Source organism: Pimephales promelas, chromosome 22, assembly GCF_988280905.1.
Source record: "Pimephales promelas chromosome 22, fPimPro1.hap1.1, whole genome shotgun sequence".
NCBI lineage: Eukaryota > Metazoa > Chordata > Actinopteri > Cypriniformes > Leuciscidae > Pimephales > Pimephales promelas.
In genome coordinates, this window is record NC_142790.1 from 21,142,915 (window position 1) to 21,161,089 (window position 18,175).

Genomic DNA, 18,175 nt, shown 5'->3' on the forward strand with positions numbered 1-18,175 from the left:
ACATAGTGACATTAGTATACTTACTACATAATGTATACTTAAAAATATACTTGAACATTACTTAAGTATACAACATAAAATGAACTTGAAATATACTTCTTTTTCGTAAGGGATGACATGACAGTATGACTCTTTAAGGCTGTCATGAGAGAAGATTTACAGTTAATCTGTCGGCCCGATGCAGAAAAAAATGAGTACAATGAGCCCTGATCAGTGAGCACCATAATAGGATTGACTGCATCAGATGCGGGAATAGGTGAACAGTTTAGTAGAGTTACTGTAATCTGCCATCTAATCTGTTTCAACCTCTCATAGACAAAAACAGCTTCTGTTCTGACCCTGAACCCCAAAGACACTGTCATAATGCTCTCGTTTCTAATTTCATGCGTGACATAGTTTTGAAGGAAACAAGTTTTTAAGGCACTCAGCAGGGAAGCAGAGGAACTGTACATGTACCCTGGATCATTGCTTCTCTCTGGGGACTATCACAACTATATGCCCTCGATGCTCAACTAGATGGGTGCAATATGAAAATTACATGTGTGTGTTGGTGACAGGGTATATTTTGATAAACCTCAGCTTGTGTCTGATGTACTATGAATATCTGTGCTGATGTGGCCCTTTTACCAGAGTTTGGAAGGAGAACCACTCCTCTAATTGTGACATTTGATGCAGAACAAAACAACTGGAGGGCAAAATAAACCTGACCTTAGAGAAAAAAATATAACTGAGGTGTCAAAAAGATTTAAAAGGATAGTTCACCCACAATTTTTTTTTTTTTTTGCCCTCATGTCATTTCAAACCTATATGACTTTCTTAGTGTGGAACACAAAAGGAGATATTTTGAAGAACATCTTCATAGTTATTGTTCTTGGTGTGAATGGGCCTTTAGTGTGAACGGACCTTTATGGGTGGGTAAATGACAAAAATGTTATTTTTTGGGAAATTTAGTCATCACTAAATGTTGTAAAGTTCTGGAAGTCCTAAGCTGGTCTGCTGAGTGCTGACTTAACCACATTGCGACACTAACCACAGGGTCAGCATGTGTGATTTCATCCAATCTCATTCGCCCCACCCACAGCCCCTCCTCCATGGGCTCTTTTCTTTAATACACCTTCTCTAATGTTGTTTCTTAGTCTTCTTGATAGTCCTCAAGTCTACCTCTCTCACATCTTGCGTTAAGGATGTCAACGTGGAGTTTCCTGACTTTAATGAGCATCTTTATGCTTTGTAAAGGTAAGAGGCAGGACTGGACTATAGATTACACCAATTTAATTTGGTTAAATGTTTGATCCAGTGACTTGGAAGTCTGAAAATTAGTTTTGAGAAAGTTTTTTTTTTACAAAACATTCAGTTGAAACTTATTTAACCTGGGATGTTTTTCATTGATTTAACATTTTGTGAGTCTTATTTTATTCAACTGTGCTTCAACAATCTTAATGTAGTGCAAGGGGTCTGCGAGAGATTAATTTGTAATGTTTCTGATGTCTAAGACCAGAAAACAGCAGAATCCAAGGACTTGAGGATTCATTTGTAGCCTATATTTATCAATGTTATTTCAGTGACGTGTATTAGTAACTCTACATGGCAGAAATAGCAGATCAGTGTGAAAGAGAGTTAAATACAACAAACCCCCAGAAAGCTCATGTGACTGACACCTGTAATAATCTCAGATCTTTCTATTGGGGGAAGGGGAGGAGGCAGAGAAACATGTGGAAGGAGAGGTGGGATGATCTGCTTTTTTATAGAAGCATGATCCAATTGTGACTTACTTGCAGGCTAATTACAGAGCACGGATGACCTCTATGGTTGGAAATCTGCAAGGAAAACGCGAGAGGTTACATGCCTTATATACAGTATGTGGTGGACAAATCATATGATCTACAAGTGCAGATTGATGAAGATGCATGGAAGCATGAAACTTTGATGTTGAGTGGAGAGGGTGGGCGCACAGCAAGATTGAACAGAAAGTGGGTCGCTAAAATCCAGGCTTACTTCACTTGAGGATCAGTCTGAGTCAATTTCGGGAAAGAACAGCGATGACTGACTTTTGTGAATATTCCAAATGTACAGAACAAAATGGATTATTATTCAGTTTTCAGAGGAGCTGGGACTGGGAATATGTTTAAATGATCAACTAAGATTTTATGATGAAACAAATGGAATCGTGGATAGAATTTAATGCAATAGTTAAGAATATTAAGACAAATGGCTTATGTAAAGAAAGGATGCAACGTTATTCTCAGAATGTACTTAATTTATCTGGACCATTTGCATTAAAATTGAAAGGGAAAAATCGAGTTAATACAATGAAAAAGATTTAATCACCAGAAACTCAAAATATATTAGGTAATATTAGTTGATTTGACAAAAGAAAAAAATGTAGTGATTACAAATAATGAAAATATTTTTTACAGTGTTTCCATTCCAACAATTTTTAATAGTTTTAGTCAACAGTGCTGTGCTGTCAACCCAAACACAAAATTAGCTGGAAACAAAAAGGTATAATAAATTATATCAATTAATTGGTTCAGTAAATAAAGGAGTAGCTCACTTTTTTTAAAAAAAAACTTTTGCTGATAATTTACTCACCCCCATGTCATCCAAGATGTCCACGTCATTCTTTCTTTAATCAAAAAGAAATGAAGGTTTTTGATGAAAACATTCCAGGATTTTCTCCATATAATGGACTTCATTGGGAACCAAACGGTTCAAGGTCCAAATGAAGACTTTTAGTGCAGCTTCAAAGGGCTTTAAATGACACCAGACGATGAATTTGGGTCTTCGAGTCTTGGACCCTTCGAGTCATGACTCGAAAAAAGATTTGTTCATTTTGATGAACCACGAACACTCATCACGGAACAGAGCAAGGCGAGCATTTGTGCTTATAAAACTTAAACTTTTTCATTTTTTTTAAATGATCGATCGTTTCATTAGATAAGACTATTCATCATCTGGTGTCGTTTAAAGCCCTTTGAAGCTGCACTGAAAGTCTCATTTGGATCTTGAACCCTTTGGTTCCCAATGAAGTCGTTATATGGAGAAAATCCTGGAATGTTTTCATCAAAAATCGTAATTTCTTTTCGACTGAAGAAAGAAAGACATGGACATCTTGGATGACATGGTGAGTAAATTATCAGCAAAAGTTTTTTTAAAGTGAACTACTCCTTTAACATCGCTATCTCTTTCTCACAAGCAAAACACAGACCAGTAAGCCATTGCCTTTTGTCGTTAGGTGAGGACAGTGAGTGTGACAACTTCACCGATCTGGATTTCCATGAGTCTTTCATCGGGACCAATCTGGATGTGCGGCTGCTGCTCTACACTCGCGCAAACCTCGAGTGCGGTCAGGAGCTTCCCCACCACAACTTCACTCAAGAACCCCTGTTTGATGTAACCAGACCCACTACCTTTGTCATACACGGATACCGACCCACAGGGGCACCGCCTATCTGGATCAACCACATTGTGCACTTATTAGCAGCACAGAAGGACATGAATATCCTGGTAGTGGACTGGAACAGAGGGGCGGCCAACCTCAACTACTTCACGGCTGTAGCCAACACACGGGGTACAGCTGTGAACATCACAGGCTTGATAGAAAGCATGGAGGTAGGGCCAGTGGTCTGAAATTGCTTTGGTCAATAATGTCTGCCAAATTATTGAATGTGGCGAAAATATTGTGTTCAAATCAGAAAGAGGGAGCATCTCTTGCCTCCATCCACCTGATTGGGGTCAGCCTAGGTGCACACGTTGCCGGGTTCATTGGTGCTATGCTGGGAGGACGAGTGGGCAGAATCACAGGTGAGACTCAGGAATATGAGCCAATGAAACAAAACCTGCAGTAACATCTTTAGCAAGTTAATCTTGCCTAATAAATTACATTTACTAAATGTTTCACCTGGTCAACTCTAGGCCTAGACCCAGCTGGGCCAATGTTTGCCGGTGTTCCCCCTGAGGACCGCCTGGATCCAACCGATGCCCAGTTTGTAGATGTGCTGCACACAGATATGAATTGTAAGTATAATACATTTGTGGCTGATAATATACAAAAGAATTAAAAAAAAGATCTATTATTTGTTTATATCATCTATTATAGTCCAATTAAATTAGACAATATATATATATTTTTTAAATCTGGGGTCATTTGTCACATTAGAAATGGGAGGTCAGATCAATGCATTGAATATTTGTTGTAAGCTTAACACTTTTGCAAATGTTTAAGGTCAAACAGTTATTAAATGCATACAGAAAATGTTAATATAGAAAAAATACTAATATAGAACTACACAGTATGCTATTCCAAACATAGCCTAACAAACCCACACTCAAACCTTGTTTCCGTTGGCAGCCTTTGGCCTTAGAGGAACACATGGCCATATTGATTTCTATGCCAATGGAGGATTAGATCAGCCTGGATGTCCCAAGACCATCTTCTCAGGTCAGTAGCCTATGTTAAGATTAACATTTGGGAGAAGTCAGGGTTGAGATCCAAATAATTGATGAATGCTCTTCAAATAAACCTAAAATGCAAAATATTGGCTGTGAAATTAAGATTCTGTCATAGTCAAATGATGCAATCCTCCCAATGGGATTGAGTTGATTATAAGGTTTTGCTAACAGGGCTAAGATCTAATCTCACTGATTCTGTTCTCCACAGGGAAATCTTATTTTGTGTGTGATCACCAGAGGTCTGTTTTCCTGTACCTGTGTGCTCTGAACCACACCTGTAAACTTACAGCATACCCGTGTTCCTCGTACAGCGACTTCCTCGGTGGCCAGTGTTTGCAGTGTGAGACCTTTAAGCCTGCGACCTGTCCTGTTCTGGGTAAAAACAGTAAATCTATTAACCATATTAAATGAAAAGATGAATACAGTTTTCAAGTGCGATTTTGCTTTTATATAACAGTTCAATATATTAATATTAGGGTTGTCAAACGATTAATCGCATCCAAAACAAAAGTTTGTGTTTACATAATATATGTGGGTGCACTGTGTATAAAAACCCACACATGCTTGTATGTATATTTATATTTTCATGTATATACTGTATATACTGTAAATATACTGCATACAATGTAATATATTGTAATATAATATATTATACCACATATATTATGTAAAGTAAACACAAACTTTTATTTTGGATGTGATTCATCGCGATTAATCGTTTGACAGCCCTAATTAATATACAGAGTAACTTACATTTTAGACACAATATTTCCAGTTACTTTTTTTCTACCAACAAAAACGTTTCCCAACTTCATTTAGCATACGCGTATTAATGAATATGCAAACGAGCACTACTCTCCTACAGGCTCGTCTACAAGTCGATGCATCAGAATGGTAATGCGTTTTATGTATCGCTCTCAAACACATTGGACACATAACGGTAATTAATATGATTCTACGTAAGTGGAGAAACTTAAAGTATATAGTTCATATAGCCTATGAACTTTCTGTAAAGCTGCTTTAAAACAATATGTATTGTGAAAAGGGCTATTCAAATAAATTTGAATTGAATATATAGCCTATATCATATACATAATTCACCAGCTAAATGTTTTTAATATCAACAGATAAATATACTGGGATAACCTGGCTTCTTGAGACTCCGCTGCTTAGCAGCATAGTAACGATGATGATGATATGCTACATATAAACAGCATTAAAAAGTTAAGCTCAAGTACTTTAAACAGCCACACGTAAACCAATATCCTTCAAAAAGGTCTCTTCAATATAATGGATAAATAAAATAGTAAATGAAAAAAGTAAAATGAAAGTAAAAAGTAAATTAACTCAAAGTCTACTTGAACTGGTTTCGGCCTCATCATCTGCAGCAGTCATGACCTCATCTCATAAATCAACACTCACAAATACCTGCTAATGCACTAACTTACTAAATCACTGTGCTGTTGTTGGGCTATCAACACTCTTGGAAACTCTCTCAGCCAATCAGATCTGAAGACCATAACTGTTATCTAACCTTCTTCCTCAGGTTATGACATGAGCCCGTGGAAGGATACTCTCTTGAGGTTAGGGCAAACAAGAGCATATTTCTCAACTACGGCAGAGCTGCCCTACAGCAGTGAGTTATCAGCACTATGACAGCTTATTGCAGAAGTTTACTTCAGACAGTTTGTGCAATATTCTGATTTCTCATTTCAGAGACAATCTACAGAGTGGACCTAGTAACCTGGAACCAGTATCTGCGGTGGGGGGTGGTCATACTCCGACTGCACAGCGGAAAAAACATAATAGAGGCCCAGATGGATAAGTATGTAAACTTAAGTAATGAGTTTAACATTAAAAGCTCCTTCAAACTTTGACTTGGCATTCTGCAATGCTTTTTTTGTATGTTTTGCTCAGTAAGCTGTTGAGGTTTGAGCAGTATACATCCACTCGACTACTGGCCCAGTTTGATGAGGATCTTAGTCCAATTCAGAAAATATCTTTACGGATTGTCACTGGGAATGTGATTGGACCTCGATACAAGATAAGGCTGCTCCGCATTCGGATAACTCCACTGGAAAATCCAAACAGGTGAATAACCACACAGCATTTGCTTTTCTGAGTAACTGCTCATAAAGTCTCTTATGCTCAGCATAGGTGCATTTAAAAACAGTAAAAATAGTGATATTACAAAATACTGTTACAATTTAAAAGAAAGTATTCACTATTTTAATGTATTTTTATGTAATGTATTTAAATTTTAATGCATTTAAAAATGTAATTTATTCCTGTGATGGCAAAGCTGAATTTTCAGCATCATTCCAGTCTTTAATGTCACATGATCCTTCAGAAATCATTCTGATAATTTGGTGCTAAAGACAGTTGTGCTGCTTCTGTGTAAATCATGATACATACCTACATTTTTTTTTGGATTTCTTGATAGTTAGAAAGTTCAAAAGAATGGGATTAATTTGAAACATAAGTCTTTTCTAACAGTATAAATATCTTTACTGTCATTTTTTAATCAACTTATGCATCCTTGCAGAATAGAAGTACTCATTAATTAAAAATATATATATTTTGAACGGTTGTATTCAATTGAGATGCACGCTGAACAAAAACAGGCATTTAATCATGTTGCTCTTGTCCCCAACAGTGCACAAATGTGTCGATATGACATTATATTGGAGGAGAATGCGGAGGTGTCTTTCAAACCACTGCCCTGTCATCAACCTTGAAAAAATCACATTGAAATGCCTGAACTAATACAGACATTTTAATGAGGGTCTAAAAAGTTTAACTTTTAGTGCCTTTTCTGTGAGATTACTACTGTGATTCTTTTGTGGACTAGTATAAAATGATGTACCAGACACATATTCCAGTAGAACTTAAGTGCAGTTTTACAATATCAAATTTTAACCCTTCCTGTATAGTTTTGTTTTAAACAATACCAATATAAAAAAAAAATAATTGTAAAAATGTTTTACATGTACAGCTTTTGCATTCTTTTATAAAATAAATTATGTGGACTGAAAACACCCGAAGTTTCATTTGTAAACATTTTGGCAACAAATGATTTTATTTACAGAAGAACTACTACTTTGAGTTCACACAGCAGAATACAGCGGATCTGAAAATATTTAGCGTCATACATGTAAGTGGTACAACAAAAAAGTCTGTATTTGCATAGTGTTATAAAATTTGTAATTGCATTTGTGGTAACACTTTACAATAAGGTTCATTAGTTAACATTACGAATGAACAATATTTGTTAATGTTATGTCGACATTTACTAATAATACTTTATTAAAATCTTGTTAACATTAGTTAATGGACTGTGAACTAACATGAACAAACAATGAACAGCTGGATTTGTATTAACTAGTGTTAACGAAGATGAACAAAAACAGTAACAAATGTATTGCTCGTGGTTAATTCATGTTGGTTACTACATTAACTAATGTTTAATAAAATAACCTTATTGTAAAGTCTTACCGCATTTGTTGAACTGTATTGAATGAATTGAAATTTGTGCCTTGTAAATGATGGAATATCATAAATCTAAACCTAAACTCTAGTGCACTGACAATAAAGAATAGCAATGTTTTAGGATTATAGCAGGGAAACAAACTATTTTATTCTTTACAATCCTCAAAACAAACAAAGTTTACAAGCGATTTCTATAAATCAACAGCTTGTCTCAGACAAATAGTAAGTGAATCAAAAATGGATAAAAAAAAATCAGTGACATGTACATAAAGTTATCTGAAGCTTCAGAATTTAAAGGTCTAAGTGGTTTTAATATCAAAACAGAAAAAACATTGTGTCGTGCACAAGTGACCTCAGATTTGAAATGCTGACTTTCTCCTAGCTCACTGCCACCTACAGATGAAAAGACAAAATAGAGAGAACAGAAAAATGAAGAGCCAATAAACACTAGATAAAATTCTTGCTTGAAAGTGAAAAATGTATAACAACATACAGAGTATATTCTCTCTCTCTCTCTCTGTCTATTTGTAAATAAAAACGATATATATAAAAACACCTTCACGTATAAACATTGTTTCCTCACCACTATTTCAAGTCCTTCGTCCACGTGGTTTACTAATTCGTTTGGAATTCCCCCTTGGATTGAAGTTTTGTCTGCTAGGTGCTGGCATTCTTTGACGAGGACCATCCTGGAGGACCCAAAATTGTCATAGTTTGACCAAAAAAAAAACAAACAAAAAAAAAAGTTGTGCTCCACATCGACAAAAAGCATACAAAGACTCACCCACTCCCTTGGATGCTCATGTTCTTGTTCAGACCACATAAAGTTCTCTTCTGCCTCCTCATCACTCATGTAGGGAAGCTCATGACTTTGTAAAGATATTAACATTTTAAATCATGGGAGATGCAAATGCCAAGCACAAAATTTTGTATTTTTTCGATCCAGAAAACATGATTGGTTAATTTTTAATCTGATATATTACCTGTCAGGAGCCCTTTGAGCTAAGCTTCCCCCAGCAATGGTGATCTTCACACCCTCCAGTCGCTGCTGTCTTCTTCGTTCTAGGTCATATCTGAGGTCACTAGGGTCAGGGACAAGCTGTCGTCTCTGAAGCTAGCAAAAGAATCTACATTTGAACCAACATACATAAAATGTTCGATTTGATTTTGATTGACCTGAAATAGATCAACTTACAGGATCCACCCCTATGTTGCAGAAGATCTGAGTTTTCGATGAAGCCATTCCGAGCCGCCTACAATAAGAGAAAGAATTTTCATTTCTGTACTGAAAAATGTTTGGCACAAGTTAAGCTAAGGACTAACTAATTTAGAAACAGGTGGTGATTCAATCTTTAACCTTAAATATAAAAACAATACAAATAAACAATGATGCTTACCTCTGCAAGCTTCACTAATCAATAAGAAAAAACAAAATAATTGGCATGTGTACCTACCTATTCATGACTGGTCTCATATTTCCCATCTCCTCCATCTCATCCTCCTCTTCTTGTTTAAACTCATCTTGGAGTGAAAAATACTGTTCATTTGTAAATCGTTGATTGAGTGTGATGCCTTGGCCCCTAAAGTAGCTTTCTGTAAAACAAACAGTTAACCAAAATCAATTCTGTGCTATTTAAGATACATTATACGCTATCAGGCTAATCCACTGGTTCCTGACCTTTAACTTGATGCACAAGGGAGATGATCTCGTCGGCAAATGTCCCAGAATGCACCGCTGATTCCCTATAAGTCCCAGAATGCTCCAGCATGGGCAGGAAATCAAGGCGTTGTCGACCCACATTGACTAAGTCCAATGATAATTGCCTATCTGAAGAATACCCTAAATGACTGAACAAGAGGTCACATGACATACAGAGATATAAGGATCCATCACAGCTTTACATTTCCAAATGAATCAGACTATAATACCTATAAATAAATACACGTTTTATAAAAGGTACAGCTTTCTAATCCTGTTGGAATAAAATCAGCTACAAAACTCGCAAAAGTTCAGTATTAGTACCATACTAACCATAAACACGTCAATGTTTATTTTAATGAAAAACAACTGGTCATATAATGCCTTTTATCTACAAATTCACCAGCACTACTTAGATTAATCTACAACACCTCGTCCAGTGAAATCAAAAGTGGTCTCCTTTTTTGGAAAGCAACTTTATAACCTGGAAACTCAGGGTGTTTACACAACTACGTAAAAACAAACAAACAAATTGAGAAAAGGTTTCTTGTTTACGTTTTTCTTGTACAGGCAACAACTTTGTCAAAATTATCCCCAATCATATGAGTCTGGCTAAAAATGCTGTAATATTCATGCAAGGCCAGTAGTTGGCGATATCACTTTTTAGAAAAAAACAACTATTATGCCTATAGACTGAACACATATAGTTTTACGCATGACATTACCGTTTTCACAAATTTGCATTTTTTTTTAGTTTACACGAAGACGATAATGGTGTAGTTTTCAAAAACTTGCACCTTGAAACACGTTTTAAATAGTAAAAATTTTCAGGCCTCCAAAGAACAGCCAAGTCGGTAAAAGAACAGCCAGAATGGATAAAAAGTGTAGTCGTGTAAACGGTTGATTCACTGTGACCCAGTGAATACAGAGTAGGCACACATTTAGAAAACTCAGCATACCGATTTTGGTCTGAAAACTGCAGTTTACAGTATTCAGATTACTTCGAGTCATGTGTTCAAGATTAAAATTTTGGTCTGCTCAACCTTAATTTACCTATCATATACTAAATTTGACGATGCATAATAAGTATGGCAGGTCGAAGTTCATGCCTCTCCTCTCACTGTCATTGTGCATTTCCATTCATCAGAGGGTCCTTCAGTAAACTCCAGATTGTTCCAGATTGTCAGCACACGGTGACCGATGACGATCAGACAACAAATCTCAAACGTGTTCGTAAGGTATGTGGTTTACTTGTAGTGCAAAATCTTGATCGTGAGCTTAAGAAACGCAATGGATGCATTGAACTTCCAGACGAGTTTTAAGGATCTCCAGTGGGTCTTCACAGATCCCTCTCCTCCAGACTGAATAAAGTAACATCCTTCAGGTTCAGCCATGCTCCTGGACTTTCCCTTGGCAGATGGTAAATCTGTAGTATGCAAATCTGATATGATGAATCTCGCTGCTCCGCTGTCTTTCAGATAAAATCAAATGTCTATTGGTAGATGCTTCAAACACTGTCCTCTGTGAAAAGTTATTCTTGTGGAATTTAAAATTGACACTTTGTTTCTTTCAGTTTCTTCCCTGACATCTCCTTTCTAAAAAATACTTCAAAATAACAGGTGCACATTTGGGGAAAATGGCAAAACTGCATTGAAGAGTCTGGCAAATGAGTGTAAAATACTTCCAAAGACATGTCTTGTGTCCAAATACTGAAACAAAAATCAGAAAGAGTCCCTGTAGCTCCTCTAGTAATGCGTGGCGCTAGCAATGCCAAGTCCATGTGATTGCTTGGGAAGGAACACAGTCAAGTCTTGAAGGAATTGTACAATGTAAGTCACTTTGGAGTGTCTGCCAAATTCCTGTTGCTTTGTCCATTTGAGTAGAATACCTTTGAGTATGCTTCTTTGGTTTCATAACTCATCGCGAAGGGAAGGCTGTAGAGTCTATACAACAGAAACATCAAAATTAGGTATCTTCTTTAGCACAAGCTTCTTTGCTGCATCCACAAGTTGGGAGTACTCCCTAAACGCAGGATGGATAATCGATGGATGAGATTTTCATCAATAAATGCAGGTTATTGACAGTCAAATCTGTGACTGTCGATCTGCTTCAGATTTGTTCGTATATGCAGTTTTTGCCCATGGTGAATACATCAAGAAATACAAGCAAATCGATTTGGCGAAAGTCAAATGCATCCAAGAATGTGACATTTTCTGTTCCAGTTCCAGATTAAATGACTGCCATTTGGCCTTTCAGTCCCATCTTCTTACTTTCAAAAACATTCGATCTTTCCAACAAGAAGAACCACCTGTAGCGAATGACTGTCTGAACGCTGTAGACATCTGGAAAACGTGTGGATACCTACAGGACTTCAATTCGATTGTATGGTTGCTGACTTACCTTAAGTCAATACAGCTCTGAAAGTAGAAGAGCTCAGACCCTGTGGGGCACTGGTATTTTGGTGGAGACATCATCTTGAAAAGCCAAAAAGTGGATGAAAATAGGGGGTCTGATTTTCCTTTGTCTGGGTGAACTGGTGGAGCACGTTGTTCTCAGGTTTAGCAAATTAAGTTGAGATCCGTCTAGTATTTCAGACATTTGATGAACCATTTACATGCAGGAATCAGCAATGGCAAGATGTGTTTTTTCCCCGCTGTATTTGCTGTCCTGCGACATCCACTTCAATGAAGAGTGAAACTGAAAGGCAATTCAAATCACATCCTCTCCAGATGACGTAAGACAGAAGAACCCAAACCCAGGCGTTTTGGCATTTTATGCCAAGAAATAGCACACTGTAACTTGCACCAAATTCTTTTGCAACCTGGGATTTTATACAGCATTTGTACTTTCTTCACATATCTTCTGAAACATTTTCTTGTGAATGATCACAAGTAGTTTAACTTCTGCAGTCATTCTCCTGCCGGGCCCATTTTATGATGCTTTAGCCACGTCACAGCCTTGAAGTCATCAATGTTCCTGGTATTTGAAGGATTAGGTGATAGCTTTCACATCCAAACATTTGTTTAAATGAGACATGTATATTTGTGTACCAACACAACAGCATGAGTTGAATACTTCAGAAATGTCAGATCAATCCTTACTGCATCCCAAAACTTCATGGTTTGAGAAAAATGGTTTATTCATAATGGTTTATGGACATCTCCAGGTATGCAAATCCTTCCCCCTTTAAAGCTGTTCAGAGCCGTACGGGATATCCTGGGAATCTTGAACATTGGTTGTCAGACTTTAGCAATGGATAATTTGCACATCCTGAAATAACCACATCTTGGTATGATCTTCAATCCCCATGTGCATGATGATAGACACAATGGCTCATCAATGGGTTTTCTGGAGTCAACCCCACACTTTCATTGAATCTTCTTGTTGTTTGCAAGCTGTAGATGGTTGTGCTTCAGGTCTTCATGGTTTGGGAACAGTGGACAGGAAAAGAGGCATGAACTTTAGACTCTAACCATATGTGGTATTACAATGATACTATACCTGGTTTGCCCAACGGGGCGACTCATGTCCACTTTGATCTTGAGGGTCTCCTGTTCACTGAAATCCATTCTAGGCGCAGGACCAACATTAGCATTTCGATTCCTTTGATACGGAGCTCTTTGGCGAACCTCCTCTTGTCCCATTATCCTCCCATGATTCCGTTGTGGTCTGTCTTCCTCCCAGTCATGGACAGAGCCTCTGTCTCTATTCCTCAAATCAATATCACTTACTTGCCTCAAATTCATTTCCCTCTGTCCTTCTGAGTCTCTTGAATGTGACTGCATTCTAGATTGATCCATGTGTTTTGGTCGCTCTCTCCCTTGACTTTCCCCTGCATAAGAAGAGTTCTTCCTCGACTCCTCTCGGGGGTTAATATTTGGTCGTCCGGCGTGTCTATCTTGTACGGAACGTGGCTGATGACCTTGGTCTCTTCTATCTCGATGAGGTTCCCGGTTCCTCTGGGTTTCAGTTGGCCTAGGTGGAGCTTTGCTTCTCGGATAGCCACTTGTTTTCGGGGTATCGCGGATCCTCGATTCTTGTTTCGTGATTCCATGATCATGTTCCACAATGACAGGTGCACGACGTGGGCTGAAACCCCTGTGAGGCTCAACGAACTCATTCTGGAGACCCAAATCTGAAAATCCTTTAGAAGAAGGGTGGTGCTCCCTATAATCTGACTTTGATGACCTGTATTAAAAAAGCAAGTAACATTTGTCCAAGATTAGAACGAAATCAGAAACACCTAATTACTAGCAACGTTTTAGTGAACAACACAATTAACTGAATCTATATATTCGAACTGACAAGAATGGCATTTAACTGAAACTAATCTGAATGAACGAAATAAAAAGTAACAAAGATTAAATGTAATAAATGTAAAATTAAAGGCATATAGTGTAACAGATGAAATTAGAAACAATTTTATCCATCACTGAATGAGATGAATAGTGATTGAATCCTTTCTTCTGTTCTTCGTTCCTCTCTGTCCACGTCAGACGTATGAAGCGGGGAAAGAATTGTATTCTTGTACCTCTCTGGGAAGGAGCCTCTTTCATGATACTGATCGCCATGTTCTTCATTGTGATGTCCATAGTCCATGTGTCTTCTTCCTTCTTGATATCTTGGATAAGATCTGTCCCTCGATTCTCTGTGATTGTGCTGTGAACTGAGCTCCTTTTCAACGCCTTGATTCCTGTTCCAGCCTGGCGACGGCATCCTGTATTTCTCTTCCACACCAAAACGTGTGTTATCAGGGGAAGGTAACCTCTCCCTGGGCAGCCTCCTTGGAGAATGGGCTTGTCTTTCTTCATCACCCTGCATGTGGTATCTGGTCATAGGTGAAGGCCCTCTTTTTTGAGCATGCTCTATCGCATCAATAAATTTGGCCCAGTGGTCGACATGTTGTTCTCCTTGAAAGGAATCTTTGTTCCAGTGCATGTTACTTTCTACCTTGTTGACATATTCAGGGTTTCTCCATGCATCAGATTGTACCGATGAATGCATCGGGTCACCAAATAATCCTTCCGCTCTCCTCCCATGAAGGGTTGGAATTCTGTTGGTATTCGAGAGGTTCAAGAAGCTGTTAATACTCAGCAATGCAAACATTTAAAAAAAAAAGTGTAACACTGACTCAAAACATCTACTTTAGATTAAATACCTTGAATATATAGGGGATCTCGAACGCGGACGTGACATTGTCGCCTTAAAAAACAAGAAACTGTTAGCCATGAGACCAGATTTATGCAACCGAGGTGTCCATTATGAAGATTTATCATCGTTTTTGCATAGTAACTATAGTTTTACTTGTGGTTATAATGGTTACAGCAAAAGTATTGGCCTTTGTTATAAAAAAAAAAAAAAATAGCTGCCGTAACACATTACAATCAAAAGTTTTCACAGAACTCTTCCTCCCTTTCCCAACAGATATTTAGTATGTTTCAACAACATTTACAACAAAATACTGTAGCACAAAATTAAATACTTATTAAATAATTAAATATTTAAAACAGATATATGCACTTTATGTGATCATAAATTTAAACGATATACTGGTCTGAAGTGCTGTTGAAAATAGAAATATTAACCTATGGCTTTCCCAACACATTTACTTCTCTGTTCTCCATTTGTATGCCATGTACCAATTCTTGAAATGAATAATGTTTTATCAAGTTTAATAATATTAGCAAATTTTGACCTGGAACTCAAGGAAAATTCAAGTTTAAAAAAAACAATCGAAACAAAAAGTTTCATGTAGCCGTTTTTCCTTCATGCTAACCTTGTTTTGTTAAAATTAGAAAACTAAATACATAAAGTTATTTGATTTTACACAATGATACCACAGCAACGTTACTACTGTAAAACCATGCTGACATTTATTTTTAAAGGGTCAAACAAAGTCCACGGAAGACATGAGTAATATCAATACTCCAAAACTTCATAGCCATTTTAATGAATTGAGTTTTCAAACGCACTTAAAATTAAACAGTAACGTTAATGCTTTATACTAGATTAATAATTAAAGGTCCTCGACACGGGCTATTTAGAAGGCCTGCACAACAAAATGACATGCGATAAATGCTGATGCTAGAGTATGAATAATGAATGCAACATTTTAAAGAAAGGCGAAAGATATGAATATTGAAATATAAACGTGATATATAGAATAAAATGTGAATAATGTTACAGTAATCAGTAACGTTATTAGCCTCACATAACTTACCCCGCGCGAAATGGCTCCCACACACTGCTAGACGATGCGTCCACCAAAATACCAGTTTCTCGTGGGAAAAAAAAGAACAAACTGTCAAACAGTGAATTACATCACAGACTGAGAAGCTTTCATAATCAGTTCGATGAATCAAAAATGGGTGGATTGTTGATATACGTAGTACCAGACGGGCTCTGGTAGTATTTTATCACACGACTATTTGACCCTGCTATCCACACAGAAGATTGACCCGGAAGAGAATCTTGTCTCATTTTTGCCAGCAGTATCGCTAGGTGTCGCTACTTTATATAGATATCTATGGTCGCTGCAGTACCGTAAACACGATCTGTACTGCGCATGTGCGAAAAAGCGTCTCGTTCCTCTTCTATGTTTATATCGAAGTTGAGAATGTTTTAAATGTCTGTCGGGAATATAACTATAAAAATCTAACACGTTTAGTATGGTTTATTAATGAGGAGGCAAGAAAAATAATTAAAGATCTTAATATTGCCACCTGTGTGGTTTTTCAGCAATTCCTCCTTGTTTTTTTCCAATGTCTTCTATAATGAGGGAAATATCCTGGATACCGTAAAGGTACAAGATTACAGATCATATATATTTTAGTGCCATCCAGATAAACACTAATGGCTCAAAATATCCTATACCGCAATTTAAAGTCAACATTTTGAAAAGAACATCAGATCACATTTCAGAATTTACATCAGAAATAATAGCAATTATATTAGCTTTACAGTGGGTCGAAGAAGTTCAACCAATCAGATCAGTTATATGCACAGACTCCTGCAATTGAAAGTATAGCAAGTGGCATTTCCACAGACAGGACTTAATTTATGAAATATTACAAAGTCTTTTAGAATCAGACAATTGAGAATCGTTATTAATTTTCTTTGGATACCAGCTCATATGGGGGTGGCAGGAAATAAAGAGGTGGATAGTTTAGCCAAACAGGCCATACAATTTCAAGAAGTTAATATTAAAATTGTGAGATAAAAGTATTAGCAAATTAGGAAGAAATTCTAAAGGAAAGCAGTGGGATAGTGGAAATATGGGTCGGCATTTATACAAAATTCAAGGAACAGTTGGTTTAGAAAGAAGAAATTTTGGTAATAGAAGGAAGGATGTTATCATTTCAAGAATGCGTTATTGGCCATTGTCTACTAAATCAAAGTATGGCCAGGACTGGGAAGCACCAGACTGGGTATTGTGACAAATGTAGTTCCGAAAATATGGAAACAGTAGAACATGTATTATTAAAATGTGAGGCTTATGAGAGAGAAAGATTTGAATTATTCCAAGCATTAAGAGAAATGGAAGTTTTTTTTCTATCAAAGCATTATTAGGGAATGGCTCAAAGCAATTTAAAATGTATGAATTACTATTTCATTTTTAAAAACACACTCATATACCTCTCCGATTTCATTAAAAACATCTTAATTTGTGTTCCGAAGATCTGAAATTCTTAAGGTTTACGCTTTAATAGGTAGTGGCCAGGCTTTCTGTAGTAGGGCTTATACTATCAACTGTCTACCTCTACCAAACATTCTTCAAAATATCTTCTTTAAAAAAAAGAAACTCAGGTTTGGAACAACTTGAGGGTGCAATAGTAAATAATAGTATTTTCATTTTATCCTTTAAATGAAAAACATACTGTATATACATTATACGCATGCATATTTCTAAATATATTTATAGAAATATTGTCCTCCAAATCAAATATTTGTTTTTAAAGTATATTTAATATTATCATATTTTTGTATAAATATAAACAGGATTCAACAAAATTATTCATGAAACAATGTAAAAGGTAATGTACAAAAATACCAAACCATTGTTTTATACAATATGTTAATTATATTATCACCTGTGACAACACTAGTGGTAAAAGTGTTTAATAATCTGTGTACATTTTTCCTGAGCAATTTGGAAATATCTTTTTTTGTGTGTGTGCCAAATTTCTTCATATATTCCCAAATATTCTGACATAACATGCGAGACAACAAGCCATGTCTGTTCTACTGTACACAGGAATAATGCAAACACATAGACACTTTAAACCAGCAAAACTATATAAATTGTGAACAAGGAAAGCTCATGGTGTGATAAATGTTTTATTATGTCAGTATCTCAGGGTTCGGCAACTTCAAAGCAGCGGATTCATGCACCTTTTCTCAAATTTCATTATGAAGTGCTGAATTTCAGTAGTAACCCATCACTCTCTGTATAATCGAAAATGTGATCAATCCAAATCCCAAGTCTTGTAATGATAGATAGATAGATAGATAGATAGATAGATAGATAGATAGATA

At 36.7% G+C, this 18,175-nt stretch overlaps 2 protein-coding genes across 3 annotated transcripts; one reads left to right on the top strand and one right to left on the bottom strand.

The window, feature by feature from the left end:
* The first annotated feature begins 1,111 nt into the window (after nucleotides 1-1,111).
* On the top strand, nucleotides 1,112-7,243 carry lipib (lipase, member Ib). Its single transcript, XM_039684758.2, has 10 exons — nucleotides 1,112-1,236; nucleotides 3,236-3,612; nucleotides 3,696-3,804; nucleotides 3,916-4,017; nucleotides 4,352-4,441; nucleotides 4,661-4,828; nucleotides 5,999-6,088; nucleotides 6,169-6,277; nucleotides 6,370-6,543; nucleotides 7,109-7,243. The coding sequence occupies exons 1-10, from the start codon at nucleotides 1,185-1,187 to the stop codon at nucleotides 7,188-7,190; spliced, it is 1,353 nt and encodes a 450-aa protein (XP_039540692.2). The 5' UTR covers nucleotides 1,112-1,184; the 3' UTR covers nucleotides 7,191-7,243.
* An 821-nt stretch (nucleotides 7,244-8,064) lies between these two features.
* On the bottom strand, nucleotides 8,065-16,115 carry LOC120488187 (uncharacterized). Of its 2 annotated transcripts, none has more exons than XM_089125613.1 (11): nucleotides 15,861-16,115; nucleotides 14,799-14,858; nucleotides 14,172-14,693; nucleotides 13,142-13,828; nucleotides 9,620-9,789; nucleotides 9,396-9,534; nucleotides 9,137-9,194; nucleotides 8,925-9,055; nucleotides 8,726-8,810; nucleotides 8,525-8,630; nucleotides 8,065-8,334 (listed from the first exon to the last, which is right to left on the bottom strand). In XM_089125613.1, the coding sequence occupies exons 2-10, from the start codon at nucleotides 14,834-14,836 to the stop codon at nucleotides 8,532-8,534; spliced, it is 1,929 nt and encodes a 642-aa protein (XP_088981739.1). In that variant the 5' UTR covers nucleotides 14,837-14,858; nucleotides 15,861-16,115; the 3' UTR covers nucleotides 8,065-8,334; nucleotides 8,525-8,531. The 2 variants fall into 2 exon arrangements, with proteins under 2 accessions (XP_088981739.1, XP_039540691.1); XM_039684757.2 differs by having other exon boundaries at nucleotides 14,799-14,842; nucleotides 15,861-16,114.
* Between the last annotated feature and the right edge of the window lie 2,060 nt (nucleotides 16,116-18,175).

Coding starts and splice junctions, on each gene's coding strand:
- lipib (XM_039684758.2), top strand. CDS start 1,185: ATGTCAACGTGGAGTTTCCTGACTTTAATGAGCATCTTTATGCTTTGT. Junction 3,805..3,915: donor ACGAGTGGGCAGAATCACAG/GTGAGACTCAGG, acceptor GGTCAACTCTAG/GCCTAGACCCAGCTGGGCCA. Junction 6,278..6,369: donor ATAGAGGCCCAGATGGATAA/GTATGTAAACTT, acceptor TGTTTTGCTCAG/TAAGCTGTTGAGGTTTGAGC.
- LOC120488187 (XM_089125613.1), bottom strand. CDS start 14,836: ATGTCACGTCCGCGTTCGAGATCCCCTATATATTCAAG. Junction 13,829..14,171: donor AGAGGCTCCTTCCCAGAGAG/GTACAAGAATAC, acceptor TTTTTAATACAG/GTCATCAAAGTCAGATTATA. Junction 9,056..9,136: donor GCAACATAGGGGTGGATCCT/GTAAGTTGATCT, acceptor TTCTTTTGCTAG/CTTCAGAGACGACAGCTTGT.